The sequence below is a fragment of the Ranitomeya imitator genome, chromosome 2 (genome assembly GCF_032444005.1).
Source record: "Ranitomeya imitator isolate aRanImi1 chromosome 2, aRanImi1.pri, whole genome shotgun sequence".
NCBI classification, from domain to species: domain Eukaryota; kingdom Metazoa; phylum Chordata; class Amphibia; order Anura; family Dendrobatidae; genus Ranitomeya; species Ranitomeya imitator.
In genome coordinates, this window is record NC_091283.1 from 194,537,465 (window position 1) to 194,554,989 (window position 17,525).

The 17,525-nt window shown below is 44.5% G+C and overlaps 1 protein-coding gene across 4 annotated transcripts in view; it reads right to left on the minus strand.

The window, feature by feature from the left end:
• Positions 1-17,525, minus strand: part of STRBP (spermatid perinuclear RNA binding protein) — a 156,015-nt gene that overhangs the window by 62,766 nt on the left and 75,724 nt on the right. For all 4 annotated transcript variants that reach the window (XM_069748449.1, XM_069748450.1, XM_069748448.1 and 1 more), the window contains one exon: positions 5,752-5,917. In XM_069748449.1, the coding sequence (XP_069604550.1) occupies positions 5,752-5,917 (166 nt within the window). The remainder of the gene's footprint in view (positions 1-5,751; positions 5,918-17,525) is intronic.

Here is a 17,525-nt window from a genome sequence, read left to right on the forward strand (position 1 = left end):
CCTGTGTGGGAACCAAGCCAAAGGGAGCTGATATTGGGGCACTTTTCTTACAGACGTTGCCCCTATTTCAGAAAAGATAAGTCAAGTTCTTGTGATCAGTCAAGACCACCACGCGATGCTTAGCTCCTTCAAGCCAATGACGCCACTCCTCGAATGCCCACTTCATGGCCAGCAACTCTCGATTGCCAACATCATAATTTCGCTCAGCAGGCGAAAACTTCCTGGAAAAGAAGGCGCATGGTTTCATCACCGAGCAATCAGTACTTTTCTGCGACAAAACAGCCCCCGCTCCAATTTCAGAAGCATCAACCTCGACCTGGAACGGAAGCGAAACATCTGGTTGACACAACACAGGGGCAGAAGAAAAACGACGCTTTAACTCTTGAAAAGCTTCCACAGCAGCAGAAGACCAATTGACCACATCAGCACCCTTCTTGGTCAAATCGGTCAATGGTTTAGCAATACTAGAAAAATTACTGATAAAGCGACGATAAAAATTAGCAAAGCCCAGGAACTTTTGCAGACTCTTCAGAGATGTCGGCTGGGTCCAATCATAGATGGCCTGGACCTTAACAGGGTCCATCTCGATAGTAGAAGGGGAAAAAATGAACCCCAAAAATGAAACCTTCTGAACACCAAAGAGACACTTTGATCCCTTCACAAACAAAGAATTAGCACGCAGGACCTGGAACACCATTCTGACCTGCTTCACATGAGACTCCCAATCATCCGAGAAGACCAAAATATCATCCAAGTATACAATCAGGAATTTATCCAGGTACTCTCGGTAGATGTCATGCATAAAGGACTGAAACACCGATGGAGCATTGGCAAGTCCGAAAGGCATAACTAGGTACTCAAAATGGCCCTCGGGCGTGTTAAATGCAGTTTTCCATTCATCGCCCCGCTTAATACGCACAAGATTATACGCACCACGAAGATCTATCTTGGTGAACCAACTAGCCCCCTTGATCCGAGCAAACAAATCAGATAGCAGCGGCAAGGGGTACTGAAATTTGACCGTGATTTTATTTAGAAGGCGGTAATCTATACAAGGTCTCAGCGAACCATCCTTCTTGGCCACAAAAAAGAACCCCGCTCCCAATGGCGACGATGACGAGCGAATGACCCTTCTCCAAGGACTCCTTCACGTAACTCCGCATAGTGGCGTGCTCAGGTACAGATAAATTAAACAGTCGACCTTTAGGAAACTTACTACCAGGAATCAAATCGATAGCACAATCACAATCCTTATGCGGAGGTAGGGCATTGGACTTGGGCTCATCAAATACATCCTGGTAATCAGACAAGAACTCTGGGACCTCAGAAGGGGTGGATGACGAAATAGACAGAAATGGGACATCACCATGTACCCCCTGACAACCCCAGCTGGACACAGACATTGATTTCCAATCTAATACTGGGTTATGGACTTGTAGCCATGGCAACCCCAAAACGACCACATCATGCAGATTATGCAACACCAGAAAGCGAATATCCTCCTGATGTGCAGGAGCCATGCACATGGTCAGCTGGGTCCAGTACTGAGGCTTATTCTTGGCCAAAGGCGTAGCATCAATTCCTCTCAATGGAATAGGACACTGCAAGGGCTCCAAGAAAAACCCACAACGCCTGGCATACTCCAAGTCCATCAAATTCAGGGCAGCGCCTGAATCCACAAATGCCATGACAGAATAAGATGACAAAGAGCAGATCAAAGTAACGGACAAAAGAAATTTTGACTGTACCGTACCAATGGTGGCAGACCTAGCGAACCGCTTAGTGCGCTTAGGACAATCGGAGATAGCATGAGTGGAATCACCACAGTAGAAACACAGCCCATTCTGACGTCTGTGTTCTTGCCGTTCAACTCTGGTCAAAGTCCTATCGCACTGCATAGGCTCAGGTTTATGCTCGGATAATACCGCCAAATGGTGCACAGATTTACGCTCACGCAAGCGTCGACCGATCTGAATGGCTAAAGACATAGACTCATTCAGACCAGCAGGCATGGGAAATCCCACCATGACATCCTTAAGGGCTTCAGAGAGACCCTTTCTGAAGATAGCTGCTAGCGCACCTTCATTCCACTGAGTGAGCACGGACCACTTTCTAAACTTCTGACAATAAATCTCTATCTCATCCTGACCCTGACACAGAGCCAGCAAATTTTTCTCTGCCTGATCCACCGAATTAGGTTCATCGTACAGCAATCCAAGCGCCAGGAAAAACGCATCAATATTACATAATGCAGGATCTCCTGGCGCAAGGGAAAATGCCCAGTCTTGAGGGTCGCCACGTAATAAAGAAATAATGATCTTAACTTGTTGAACTGGGTCACCAGAGGAGCGAGGTTTCAAAGCCAGAAACAGTTTACAATTATTTTTAAAACTCAGAAATTTTGCTCTATTTCCAGAAAACAAATCAGGAATAGGAATTCTTGGTTCTAACATAGAATTCTGAACCACAAAGTCTTGAATATTTTGTACTCTTGCAGTGAGATGATCCACACATGAAGACAGACCTTTAATGTCCATCACTACACCTGTGTTCTGAACTACCCAAATGTCTAGGGGAAAAAAAAGGCAAAACACAGTGCAAAGAAAAAAAAATGGTCTCAGAACTTCTTTTTTCCCTCTATTGAGAAGCATTAGTACTTTGGCCTCCAGTACTGTTGTGATTAGGTAATTCAGAACCACAATGGACCTGGTGGTTAAGAGCACACAAGTGACCTGATAGTTACAAATAAAATAGGACAAGCTCTGAGACGTGGGAACTCTGCTGACCGCAATCCCTAATCCTATCATACCACACTAGAGGTAGCCGTGGATTGCGCCTAACGCTCCCTATGCAACTCGGCACAGCCTGAGAAACTAGCTAGCCCTGAAGACAGAAAAATAAGCCTACCTTGCCTCAGAGAAATTCCCCAAAGGAAAAGGCAGCCCCCCACATATAATGACTGTGAGTAAGATGAAAATACAAACACAGAGATGAAATAGATTTAGCAAAGTGAGGCCCGACTTACTGAATAGACCGAGGATAGAAAGAGAGCTTTGCGGTCAACACAAAAACCTACAAACAACCACGCAGAGGGGCAAAAAGACCCTCCGCACCGACTAACGGTACGGAGGTGCTCCCTCTGCGTCTCAGAGCTTCCAGCAAGCAAGAAAAACAAAAACAGCAAGCTGGACAGAAAATATAGCAACAAAAGTAACACAAGCAGTACTTAGCTTATGCTGGGCAGAGAGGCCACAGGAACGATCCAGGAGAAAGCAAGACCAATACTGGAACATTGACTGGAGGCCAGGAGCAAAGCACTAGGTGGAGTTAAATAGAGCAGCACCTAACGACTTCACCACATCACCTGAGGAAGGAAACTCAGAAGCCGCAGTACCACTCGTGACCACAGGAGGGAGCTCTGCCACAGAATTCACAACAGGCGACTTGATGAACGTTTCGTAGGAAGATCAACCTTGTGCAAGCCTAGATAGGTCCACCAGGGTCTTCTCCACCGTCATCCACAAAGCACTCCATGGCTTAGCACCACCCTACATCTCCTCCCTGGTATCAGTCTACCACCCTACCCGTGCCCTCCGCTCCGCTAATGACCTCAGGTTAGCATCCTCAATAATCAGAACCTCCCACTCCCGTCTCCAAGACTTTACACGTGCTGCGCCGATTCTTTGGAATGCACTACCTAGGTTAATACGATTAATCCCCAATCCCCACAGTTTTAAGCGTGCCCTAAAAACTCATTTGTTCAGACTGGCCTACCGCCTCAATGCATTAACCTAACGATCCCTGTGTGGCCTATTTATAAAAAAAAAAAAAAAGGTTCCTCGCATCATGTTCTCATACACTTTATGCAGTATTAGCCCTCTGTGTCTGTACTGCTACATACTTAGGCAGTTAACTGGTTCATGCAGCTTTACATGAACACCTGAGCCTTACACTATAGCTGGTCCGAATAACTAAAGCAATTGTTACCATCCACCTCTCGTGTCTCCCCTTTTCCCCATAGTTTGTAAGCTTGCGAGCAGGGCCCTCACTCCTCCTGGTATCTGTTTTGAACTGTATTTCTGTTATGCTGTAATGTCTATTGTCTGTACAAGTCCCCTCTATAATTTGTAAAGCGCTGCGGAATATGTTGGCGCTATATAAATAAAAATTATTATTATTATTATATTATTATTATCTTGATTGTATCACGCCATTGGGTTGCTGGTTTTCCTCTTCACCATGTTCCTTCTATTCTTCCGACCATGATGTCCTTCTCCAGATTGATGTGTCCTGAGCAGGCAAGTCGCAGCTTGGTGATCCTTGCTTCGAGAGACATGTCTGGCCTGTTTTGTTCCTAGACTGATTACTTTGTTCTTCTTACCATCCATGGTGTTGATAACATCCTTCTCCAGCACCACATTTCCAAGGCATCAATTCTTCTTCTGTCTTTTTTTTCCATCCAGGTTTAGTATCCATATGTGACCACAGAAAAGACCGGACAATGTACGAGCAGTATCTTCATCACCTGTGAAATGTTCCTCGATTTGAAGACCTTGACCAGTAACTTCATTGTTGATATGCCCATTCTCCTATTGACTTCCGGTGTCTTTGCTGCATCTTGCGTGATCATCGATCCCAGTAGGTTGAAGCCCTTTACAACTTCTTGCCGTCCATCTCAAATGTGTCCCGGCTGAACCTGGCAGTAGTCAATATCTCCGTCTTCTTTGTGTTGAGCACCAGTCCCAGTTCGAGCTTTCCACCTTGACACTCAGTAATAAGTCCTTCTTTCCATCTACGCTTTTCCGGCAAGTCCAGCCTTCCTGAAAACAACTTCTATATATTTATAAATTGAAGAGAAATAGTGACAGCACGCAGCCTTGCTCTACTTTGACCATGCCGGGTCACCATGTTCCGTTTGGACTGTTGCTTCTTGGTTGATGTAAAGGTTCCAAATGAGGCTGATCAGATAGTTTGATGCACCCATATCCTTCACGGTATTCCAAAGTTTCTGGTGATCAACAAGGTCGAAGGCTTTGCTGTAGTTGATGGAGCAAAAACGGATCTTCTGGTTGTATTCTTTGGCCTTCTCCATTCTCCATCTAATGTTAGCAATCACATCTCTTGTTCCTCTGCCGTTTCTGAATCCTGCTTGTTCCTCTGGCAGCTCTTTGCCAAAGTAAAGCTGTAACCGTCTGTTTAGGATCTTCAGTAGTAATCTTACATATTCTAATTATATAAGACGGATATTTCAGTATCTTAGCGACAGAAATCAGCCACTTTATACACATCACTGATCTCCTGTGTGGGAACCAAGCCAAAGGGAGCTGATATTGGGGCACTTTTCTTACAGACGTTGCCCCTATTTCAGAAAACGTCTGCCTTCAGGTTATGCTCATTGCAAAAAAAAAGAGACACAGCGCTGGACCTCAACAAAGTTTTTTGAAAAGGGGCGACCTCTTTAATTCAATGAGATAAGTATTTTATTTTTGCACTTTGTACGCATTAATACATTATATTTTTCATCTAGAGAAATCGTTGAGCATGAATAATAAAAATTAAATAAAACCTGATTGCAATGAGAATAAAACCTTAGTCCCTCTACCATCTTAATGGATCCCATTGACTTATTGGGACTGTGTTAATCTTGCTGTCATAAAGACCAAAAAAAAAGTGAAATGACTAATGTGAACTCGGTCCTATTTATAATAAAACATTATTAATAATTCCGTTGCCGGCTGATATGGTCCTCACCTGGATCTGCAGAGGGAGATTTTCACGGACTGTTACTAATAAGCTCTCTGTTGGTTTCTCCTTACACAGGAGAACCAGCTCCAGCTCCATATCGTCTTTAATGAGTAAGCCTTTGGCAACGAGGCCAATTCTCATGACTCCACACAGCACCCGACCACTCTCATCCCTGAAAAACAAGCAGAGTGGGATCAGACAATCACAGCGGCGGATTCGCAGAGAGCCAATGAGTAGAGATTCACCGTTATTTAATAACTGAATAGGGCACATGAAAATAGGAAACTTTATAATATAGCTCATCAGAGAAATCCGCCTCTTTCTCCTCCTGGACTGATCATCTGCAATTAATGGGTGAATCTGTAGTCAGTGAAGACACAATTTCCCATTCCTGAAATAGGAGATGGCAGTTGGTGCGTATAAATGTCTATGAAGAGGGGCGGAGCTAGCGGAATTCACAGATATTCCGCAGAGACCTCTCCATAGAACTCTATGAGCTCCGACTGTCATCTCCCATCTCAGTGATGGAAGCACCTGCATTCACTTAAGACTCATTTACCACTGAACTTAGAATAAATGATCCGTCCAGGGTGAGAAAGAAGCCGAGTTCTCCAATAATAAATATAACAAAGCTTATTATTATGATGTATACTATTGAGTTATGAAAAAAGAATAAGAGAACCAAAGTAGTGAGCTGGAGCACAGTGTGTAGGGTCACATTGTCACTGTGACCATTAAACATAACCTAGGATTAAAAAAAAAAAAATGAGCGAATAACCTGTAGTAAGTAAATAGTAATACATGTAAATAATATAGCTGATAATGCTTTGATCAAAAAAGTGCAAAAGCCATCAGCCACGACAAGGTGACCCCATCGGGACGGTCCTATCTCTAGTATTAAACCTCTCTATGTGCCAGCAGGCCTCAATAGATGGGGGCAGAGTGTGACCCAGGCCTGACTGTTTAACCACCTGCCCATGGGAAGCCCAAAAAGGTACGTACAAAGTACAAAAAACTAAGGCAAAACCAAAGAAAAGAGCTGCAGCACAGGTTGGTATAAGTGCAGCGTGTAGGTGCACAATCGCACTGTGGCCATTAACAAACAGAACCTCGGAGAAAAATTGGTCCAAATCAAAAGTGTCTGCCGGCCTTGGAAAGATGTTTATTTTGTTCTAATGTCTATCAATAAGCATTATAAATGACAGGAAGCGATGAAAAAAACAGTAATAAAATGACTTTATTCTCTCCTGTCCTTACACCGCCTCCCCAGGACCCCAGTCCTCCATGCCAGTCTTTGGTTCATCCGTGATTGACCTCATGCTGTCACATGGGGGCAGCGGATGTGACATCAGTGACGTGGATCACCATGTGACTGGGTAAGGCCAATCACTGTCCACAGCAGTGGAACGGAGCCCTGGGCAAGCCAAGGCAATGCACCCTGGGATTGGACCATGCAAATGAGTAAATCTTCTCCGAGAAGTAGTAAGCTGACTCAATGCGGCGAGGACCACCCAACCTCCATGGAAAGTCTGCCTGTAGGTTCAAATGTTGACTTGTGGGCTTGAATCAGGAATGGCAATTTGCTGCTAATTTGCTATATGTACTGTGCGTCTACAGGCAGCCACTAACTGAGGGGCTATATGGACCAAGGGAGGAGCAAAAAATATATTTTTTTAAAGGGGTTGTCCAGTGAAAACAAGTGGGTAGGTGATGAAATATGGATTGGTAGGTGTCCAAGATCTTGTACCTGCACTAGACGGGGCTATTTTATCCCCGTTGTAATGGTGTGGTGGTACGCAAGTCCGATCACCCCTTCATCCATTCCCTATGGCGTTGCTGATTTGGGCAGCCCCATAGGGGATGAATAGTGCCGCTAGCCGGGCATGCGCACTACCACTGTATTCTAATGAGGATGAAAGTGTCCCGTTCTGACACTCGCGATCACTCCTCCATCGATGCGGTAACCTATTTATCGCCACTTTAGTAAATAGGATACCGTCCACCCTACCGAAAATTATGAGAAGCCTAGAGGTCATTGAGGGGTTCCTTAAACAAAGCTAAAGGACATGAAACTGTAAGATGATTTCTAGATTTTTTTTATTCATAGCATTTATTATTTCTTATATTACACCTCTGCTGCTGCAGAACATCTTGATGAAAGGTAACACGGGAAAGGAAACTTCCCAGAAAAGTGCAGCTCATCTACAGCATCCAGTTGTGGCATCAGAAAGTGACTTTCTATCGTCAGGACGTGTTAATGGCACTGGACGGCTTTGTAGCATGTCGGTGCAGTATACACCTCATATACATCAGTGCCAACAATCCTCTGGGGGACGAGTGAGCACATGAAGCTCCGCATAGAGATGCACACTAATCAGTGCCGGGGGCGAGGGACTCATCTATTTATACACCGGTGTGTCGAGACCTAAAATGATCCTGAAAATGGCGCACACCACTCCGAGCGCTCATTGCTGAATTTGTCAGTATTTGTTTCCCTTTTTTTGCATTCTTAAAGCCGTCTGCAGAGAGTCCTGAATTTAGGAAGGAGCTGGGTCCATAAAGGAGGATAATAACCTCTCTGACTATTGTGAGAGCAGTCATTAAAATGAGCGGAGCGCGGGGCCGGCTCGGAGGGATTACACGGACAAAAGGAGCGGCAAAGAAGCCAAACTGTAAACAGGAGCGCCGCCATCTGTGAGACTGGCATTTATTTCAAGTTGAGAGATTGCACAGGGTTACTAAATCCCACTGGGAAGATCATTCTACCTGCGCTCTGAATAATAGGCTGCTCGCGAGGTGGATAGTGCTTAGCCTGCAGGAAGCGCAGCGTGAGGACGCCTCTAAGTACACGAAGCCTAGACGCGCGTCTGCTGGCTCAGCAATGTCCCTCACTTAGGCACAGAGATGAGCGACTCGCAGCCAGGCATATTAACATTTATTTAGTAATGCAAAATAAACACGCACACAAAAAATATATACATACATAATTATTTGCCTGGGAAATCAACCGAGCGGCAATTAAAACATTTATTAAACCCTTTAAAGGGAACCTGTCAAAAACGTTTACCTCTCCTCCCCTCCAAACCATTAAAGACCGTGTAGCTCTTTAAAAGATAAACCAGCTGATCCCTTTAGGACCCCAAAGTAACGATCCAGTTGCCAGGAATTGTGTTTTAAAGCGGTGTTTGGAAGTGCATTGGGGCGTGACGATGCACTTACCGCCTCTCAGCCTTAGGGTGCGATCAGACGGCCGTATAAATCGGACTGAGATCGGAACGCAGTGCATAGACTGGTCGGTGGCTCTCCTGACCCGAGCGTGACAGATTCAGGTATTTGTATGCAGCTGTCACGCTCAGCAAAGCTGCCAGCCAGTCTGTGCACTGCCTTAGGATCTATGCGGCTGTCTGACTGCACCCTAACCCTGTATTCCCTAACTAGCGGCACCGTCTCCTGGCTGATTGACATGTCTGCTTTGGTACTTGGCCACTGAGCTGTCAATGTGATGCACTGTAAATTGGAAATACAGCGGGAGGCTGAGAAGCTACAAGTGCATCGTGAAGCCCCAATGCACTTCCAAACTTCAACACATGCTTTCTTGCTGCCTGAGCAGTTCCTTGGGGGGGTGGGGGTGGGGGGAGAGAAAAGAGCTTTTTTTTTGCTGTCTGATCAGTTCTTTGGGGCGAGAGCACAGAAAATGTCTAAAACACTTCTAAATATGATGAAAGTCAATAGACAGTTTTTCACCAAGGTCTACATGCAAATGTAATTTTCACTTTTGCACGCTATACTTGGTCATACATCTTTCCCTACTGAGATTCAGAACTAGTAAAACATTGTAGGAGCAGATACCCCCGATTAAAAGGAGAAAAAGATGACAAAGTAGACTTACCGTATTTTTGAGAAAATCATAAAAAGTGTCAGCAGATGGAATTCTAAGGCTATGTGCCAACGTTGCGGAATGGAGTGCAGAATTTTCTGCACAAAATCCGGATCTCCTGGCAGAATCCGCAGGTGCAGATTTGCCGCGGATTTTGTGCAGTTTTTATGCAGAACTGATGCTGATTTTGTGCGGATTTTCTGTGGTTTTTACCCCTGCGGATTTCTTTAATGGAAGGGTGCAGAAACGCTGCAGATCCGCACAAAAGAAGTGACATGCACTTCTTTTAAATCCGCAGCGTTTCCGCACGGATTTTTCCGCACCATCTGCACAGCTTTATTTTTTTTTTTATTTACATTGTACTGTGAATCACAGTGCGGATCTGCAGCGTTTCTGCGCTGAAAAATCCGCTGCGGATCCGCACTAAATCCGCATCGTGTGCACATGGCCTAAGTCTTTTCTCGAATACGTATCATTAATAAATCTGAGGTTGGCTCTTAATATTACACTGGGATGTACTAACAATAAATGATGAAAAGGAAGCCAAGAACTGACAGTAAGAGGTGAAAGGATTTACCGTTGTTGTTGCGACTTCTTGCCTCCTCCTTTCCCCCTGCTGCTCCATAATACACAGGAATACATCTTACATAACTACATCCAACATGAAGTCATCCACAGCACAGATCTTCCCTGTATTCGCATGCTGCACACTCCTAGTTTCCCCCATACAGAGTGGTATCTTCCAGCTCAAAGGCAAGAAGTCTCATAAAGCTGTCACAATAGTGAGACAGTGGAGAAGCAGATTTTGTCTAATCTTTCTTAAAAGGGACAGTTTTTTTTTATCCCTAAATTAGATGAGATTTTTTTCCACCACATCATATATATTTTAGAAAAATTGGGTATTTGGGTATTTTCAAGTTTTCTAGGAGGCGATAGGTTCTCTTTAAAGCATTTTCCAAAGAGGTTGATGAGGCTGAAATTGGTAGGCGTCACACTAGGCGTTTTTGCAGCTTTTTTTTTTATGCAAATTTTCAGCTGCGTCCGGCAGACCCATAGACAATGAATGGAGAGAAGGTCTGGCATGTGCATCTCTGCTCCCGTCAAGATGAAATAGGTAAACACGTAATTTTTGCAGGAATGTTCAAGTCAAGATAGAAAAATATGTACCCCTTTAGTCAGAAATCACAATGAGGGTGTTCTAAGTGAAAGATTGCTGCCATATCCTTGTATCTTTGTGACAACCGTTGAATGGAGTATCTGGAATACATTATGGGCCTCGAAAAGAAAATCATCTTATTGCACAATTGTGTAAATGTAGGCGGCAGTAAACGCGGAGCCGAGAGTCACGACAGGTATATTGTGAAATCTAGTGATGGATCCGCTATAAAGGGCGGCGAGGGACTTACATTAGAAGAAACTAATAATATCTGGAAATCGTGGGCTCCAAAGCTTCTCATTTTCTCATGAAAATTAACAAGTTTCCAATCATGTTATTTCCCATTGAAAATAAAACATTGTATATACAGTGGGGAGAACAAGTATTTGATACTCTGCCGGTTTTGCAAGACTTCTCACCTACAAAGAATGGAGAGGTCTGTAATTCTTATCGTAGGCACACTTCACCTGTGAAAGACAGAATCCAAAAAAAAAAACAAAAAACAGAAATCACGTTGTATGATTTTTACATAATTAAAGGGGATCGGTCACCCCCAAAATTGATGGTGAGGTAAGCCCACCGTCATCAGGGGCTTATCTACAGCATTCTGTAATGCATTCTGTAATGCTGTAGATAAGCCCCCGATGTTACCTGAAAGAGGAGAAAAAGACGTTAGATTATACTCACCCAGGGGCGGTCCGGATGCAATGGGTGTCGCAGTCCGGGGCCTCCCATCTTCTTACGATGACGTCCTCTTCTTGTCTTCACGCCGCGGCTCCGGCGCAGACGTAATTCTCTGCCCGGTTGAGGGCAGAGCAAATTACTGCAGTGCGCAGGCGCCGGAAAGGTCAGAAGCCCGATAAAAATGGCAAATCAGTACGCCTGCGCTGGAGCCGCAACATGAAGACCAGAAGAGGACGTCATGGAATGAAGATAGGAGGCGCCGGAGCGGACCTGAGACACCCATCGGACCGGACCAGGACCGCCACTGGGTGAGTATAATCTAACCTCTTTTTCTCCTCTTTCAGGTAACATCGGGGGCTTATCTACAGCATTACAGAATGCTGTAGAAAAGCCCCTAATGACAGTGGGCTTACCTCATCATCGATTTTGGGGGTGACAGGATCCCTTTAATTTGCATTTTATTGCATGAAATAAGTTGATACAATAGAAAAACATAACTTAATATTTGGTACAGGAACCTTTGTTTGTAATTACAGAGGTCAGACGTTTCCTGTAGTTCTTGACCACGTCTGCACACACTGCAGAAGGGATTTTGGCCCACTCCTCCATACAGATCTTCTCCAGATCTTTCAGGTTTCAGGGATGTCGCTGGGCAACATTGAGTTTCAGCTCCCTCCAAAGATTTTCTATTGGGTTCAGGTCTGGAGACTGGCTAGGCCACTCCAGGACCTTGAGATGCTTCTTATGGAGCCACTCCTTAGTTGTCCTGGCTGTGTGTTTCGGGCCATTGTCGTGCTGGAAGACCGAGCCACGAACCATCTTCAATGCTCTTAACTGAGGAAGGAGGTTGTTAGCCAAAATCTTGTGATACCTGACCCCTTCCATCCTCCCTTAAATACGGTGCAGTTGTCCTGCCCCATTTGCAGAAAAGCACCCCAAAAGTATGATTTTTTTTCCAACACCATGCTTCGCGGTTGGGAGGGTGTTCTTGAGGTTGTACTCATCCCTCTTCTTCCACCAAACACGGCGAGTGGAGTTGAAACAGAAAGTTCTATTTTGGTCTCATCTGACCATATGACCTTCTCCCATGCCTCCTCAGGATCATCCAGATGGTCATTGACGAACTTCAAATGGGCCTGGACATGTGCTGGCGTGAGCAGGGGGACCTTGCGTGCCCTGCAGGATTATAATCCATGACGGCGTAGTGTGTTACTAACGGTACTATTTGAGATTGTGGTCCCAGCTCTCTTCAGGTCATTGACCAGGTCCTCCCGTGCAGTTCTGGGCGCATTCCTGTTCTTTCTTAGAATCAGCCTTACCCAATGAGGCAAGATTTTGCATGGAGACAAATGTTTCTTCCATTTTCTAACAATTGCGCTAACAGTTGTTGCCTTCTCACCCAGCTGCTTGCCTATTGTCTGTAGCCCATCCCAGCACAGGTCTATAATTTTGTCCCTGGTGTCCTTAGACAGCTCTTTGATCTTGGCCATGGTGGAGAGGTTGTCAAGTGATTGAGTGTGTGGACAGGGGTCTTTTATACAAGTAACGAGGTCAAACAGGTGGAATTAATTCAGGTAATGAATACAGAAGAGGAGGCTTCTTACAGAAAGACTAACAGGTCTGTGAGAGACAGAATTCTTGGTGATTGGTCGGTGATCAAATACTTATTTCATGCAATAACATACAATGTGATTTTCTGGTTTTTATTGTTAGATTCTGTCTCTCACAGGTGAAGTGTACCTACGATACAAATTACAGACCTTTCCATTATTTGTAGGTGGGAAAACTTGCAAAATTGGCAGAGTAACAAATACTTATTTTCCCCACTGTATATTTCTTATAAATGTTATTACCTAGTATTCCTATAATATACATATAACGCACCACTCATATCTAATATATAAAGCTGAATGTGTGTGTGTGTGTGTGTGTGTGTGTGTGTGTGTGTGTGTGTGTGTGTGTGTGTGTGTCCGGGATTGGCATCTGCACCGTCGCAGCTACAGCCACAAAATTTTGCAGTCACACGTCTGGACCCAGAGAGCGTCATAGGCTATGTTGTGAGGCGAAATTTTAACCCCGCGCGTTCCAATTCACCAAACAATTTTGCCCCTATCTACATAATGGGGAAAGAAGTGAAAGGAAAAGTGTTGGAGGCGTCGCAGCTACAGCTACAAAATTTTGCACAGTCACACGTCTGGACCCTGAGAGCGTCATAGGCTATGTTGTGAGGTGAAATTTTAACCCCGCGCTTTCCAATTCACCAAACAATTTTGCCCCTATCTACACAATGGGGAAAAAGTGAAAGGAAAAGTGTAGGAGGCAAATTGACAGCTGCCAGATGTGAACAAGGGGGACTTAAAGAATGAGAGCGATGGCGCCAAAGAATATATACCGTACAGTTGCTAAGGTGGGGCCCCGACATGGGATACTCACCACACACGGGGATATGAACACACACACAAAATGCGCCACACACTACCACGTGCTTGAACACATATACCACCCTCAGCACACATTTCACCACACATACACCAACCTCGCCACATAAAAGTCGAAACACAAAAGTCGCCGCTCAAAACTCACCACGCGCAGAACTCACCACATGCAAAAACTAGGCTCTTGCAAAACTCGCCACAAGTGCAAAACTCACCTCACGGAAAACTCGCCACACGCAAAACTTGCACACGCTGAAAAATTGCCACATGCACAAAAGTTGCAACACATGCAAAAGTTGCCTCACACAAAACTTTCACATACTCAAAAGGCACCACACATAAAACTTGCCACGCGCAAAACTCGCCATGCGCAAAACTTGCTGCACACAACTTGCTACACTAACCTGTCACATGCAACTCCACACACAAAAAGTTGCTACACGCATGTTGCCACACAAAACTCATCTCACAAAAGTCGCTACATGCATGTCGCCACACGCAACTCAACACACACAACTTGACAAACGAAACTCGCCCTAAAACGCACACAAGTCTGGTATTATCCTTCAAAAATAAAAATCTGATTAATAAGCAGACAAACTTCAACAAATGTACCATTTAGGAAATACGGCAGCTGTCAGTCACATGACCTGTCTATTATGTGTATGTGTGAGCTAATATATACTGCCAGGGGAGAGGGCTTCCTGTTGGCTCGGGATTTATCAGGCTGCCAATTTATCTTACAAATACTGAGGTAAAAATACGAAGCAAATAACGTGTGAACGAGGTCTAATACAGGAGGAGATGACACACAGGTATATACTATATACAGGGGAGATGACACACATACATATACTATATACAGGAGAGATGACACACAGGTATATACTATATAGAGGAGGAGATGACATACAGGTACATATATATACAGGAGGAGATGACATACAGGTATATACTATATACAGGAGGAGATGACACACAGGTATATACTATATACAGGAGCAGATGACCTACAGGTATATACTATATACAGGAGGAGATGACATACAGGTATATGCTATATATAGAAGATGACATGCAGGTATATACTATATACAGGAGGAGATGACACACAGATATATACTATATACAGGGGAGATGACACACAGGTATATACTATATACAGGAGGAGATGACATACAGGTATATACTATATATAGGAGATGACATTCAGGTATATACTATATATAGGGGAGATGACACACAGCGAGTATATACTATATACAGGGGAGATGACATACAGGTATATAGTATATACAGGAGATGACATACAGATGTATACTATATATAAGGGAGATGACAAACATGTATATACTGAGGTGATGAGGTGAAAATGAGAGGTGTGAGGTGAAAATGAAAAGGCGTGAGTGCAAAATGAGAGGAGTGAGGAAAAATAGTGGAGTGATCAGAAAATGACAGATGTGAGGTTGAAATGACAAGTGTTAAGGGGGAATGAGAGGAGTGAGGGAGAAAATGAGAGGTGTGAGGGGGAAAATGAAAGATGTGATTGGGAAAATGAGAGGCGTGATGGGAAAATAAGACAAGTGAGGTGCTATAACTAACCACAGATATTTACTATGCCCAGGCAACGCCGGGCTCTTCAGCTAGTACACAGATAAAACTGTTCAGGACATGAAAAAAGCCTGGTGATCATATCTATTTTTGCCTGTCCTAGTGAGACAAGGGATGTACGGTAACGCCTCATTTTCCACTGTATAAGGACACTTAAGTCTCCATTTTGCAGGAGCAACAAACTCCAAAAGGTCCGTTACACTTGACCTGGGAAGAGCTTAAGGGATTGATTAAGTCCTTAGGTTCCCAAACAACTTTTCCAAAGTGACATTTGGAACTTGTGGCTCTTATCCAAAAATGTTGGTAGTCCTTGAGAATCTGACATTGATATCGGTGTAGCACGATTCAGTTTTCCAAGCCCCCTAAAAATACTAAATGCCTTGGTGATGATACAGGTATGCGACCATCAGTAGACTAAAGCTTAATGCCACACACTCCTCAACATTGCAAAACCAAGACGGTAAAGTCATGAAATTATGGAAATCACCGGATAGATAGACGTGCAAATGATGAAAAAATGGAAACAAACATCTCAAATTAATCAGTATCAAGTATTAGCGCCACGTGCAGAAATCTCTGCACTTACACGTCTTGGCTGCTATCAATGGTCGTCTGAGGAGTATTCTTCTGCGCTGAATGCACTTGGACAAATCATCAAAATCCGCTGCTGGCGGCTAAAATTGCAATTGCTCAAAAATGACATCCCAGATGTCCTTGATTGGAGACTGGTCCATGGACACTGTACCACATTTAGGCCTCACAGTGTTACAAGCAACGTGCAGCCTGGGGTGGTCCTGAATTGATCCGTTCTAGTATGCAAGTGAAATGGGACATCACGTAAAGTCTAAGGTGTCTACACAAACCATCAGAGGGCAATGGAGGCTGGAATGGAGGTCTATCCTCTCCAGCGATCAGTCCCACTATTGTCTTGTACACAATGATAATCTGAATTTGGTCTGGAGACCACGTGGGTAACCATGAAGAAACCTTCCTGAGGAAACCTCAGCCTGGTCCTAATCCTGGGATTATGGTGTGGATTGACATAAGATACAGTAGCCGGACCTCTATAGTCTTCATTCCAGGTACAGTAACAGCTCAGAATTACAGTGATTGGTGGTGGAACCAGTAGTACGACCATTTCTCCAAAGTGTCCCGGGAGTCATTTTTCATCACGACAACACCAGGCCGCATGTTGCTCGTACTACTGTGAGCAGCCTGTGTGGCCTAAACGTGCTCCCATGGCTGCAGCGCCTCTGGACTTGTCTCCCATTGAGAACGTCATTACAAAGTGAGCTGCCAGCAGCGGATCTTGATGATTCCTGAGCCAAAGTGAATGTGGCGCTGCCGAACATCCCTCAGTCGACCATTAAAAACCTCATTGATAGCAGCCATCGCCTTTACGTGGGGGATTCCTGCGCGTGGCTACTCCAGACTGAATACATTGAAAAGTTTTGTTTCCAGTTTTTCATCATTGGCAGGTCCGTAACACGACTATCCATCTTGCGACTTCAATTATCCCACAACTTTACCTTCTTGTTGCTGCAATTTCAATTTGGAGGAGAGTGTTTACAGGGCTACATAACACGCTGCCAGCGGCCATAAGTGACACTACATTTATTTTGACAGACCTTTTATAGCAAAGTCATCCTTTCAAAGCTCTGACGAAGTGTTTACTACCAGAGAAGCGAGAACTAACTGTAATCTCTACTGCACCCGGGGGCACCATGTAAATGTGCAGGAGAAAACCACTGAACTCCCAGGATTAAAAGTCCGACTGGACAGATTTCATGCCTAGCTGCACCAGACAGCCAACACACGGAGTTCAATGATGGCTGCCGCCCCGGCTGACCGGTCAGCGCTGTAAGGTCTGTTGCTAAGAAGCAAATATTCCATCTCTGCACTGCTCTGACGTGGTGTGGAAGTGGCTGATGTCTATACTGGGTTTTCTCATGGCCAGGAAGGAAATTAAATACTAATAATATGGCATAATGAAACGATGGTGGCAGAGAGTCCGTCA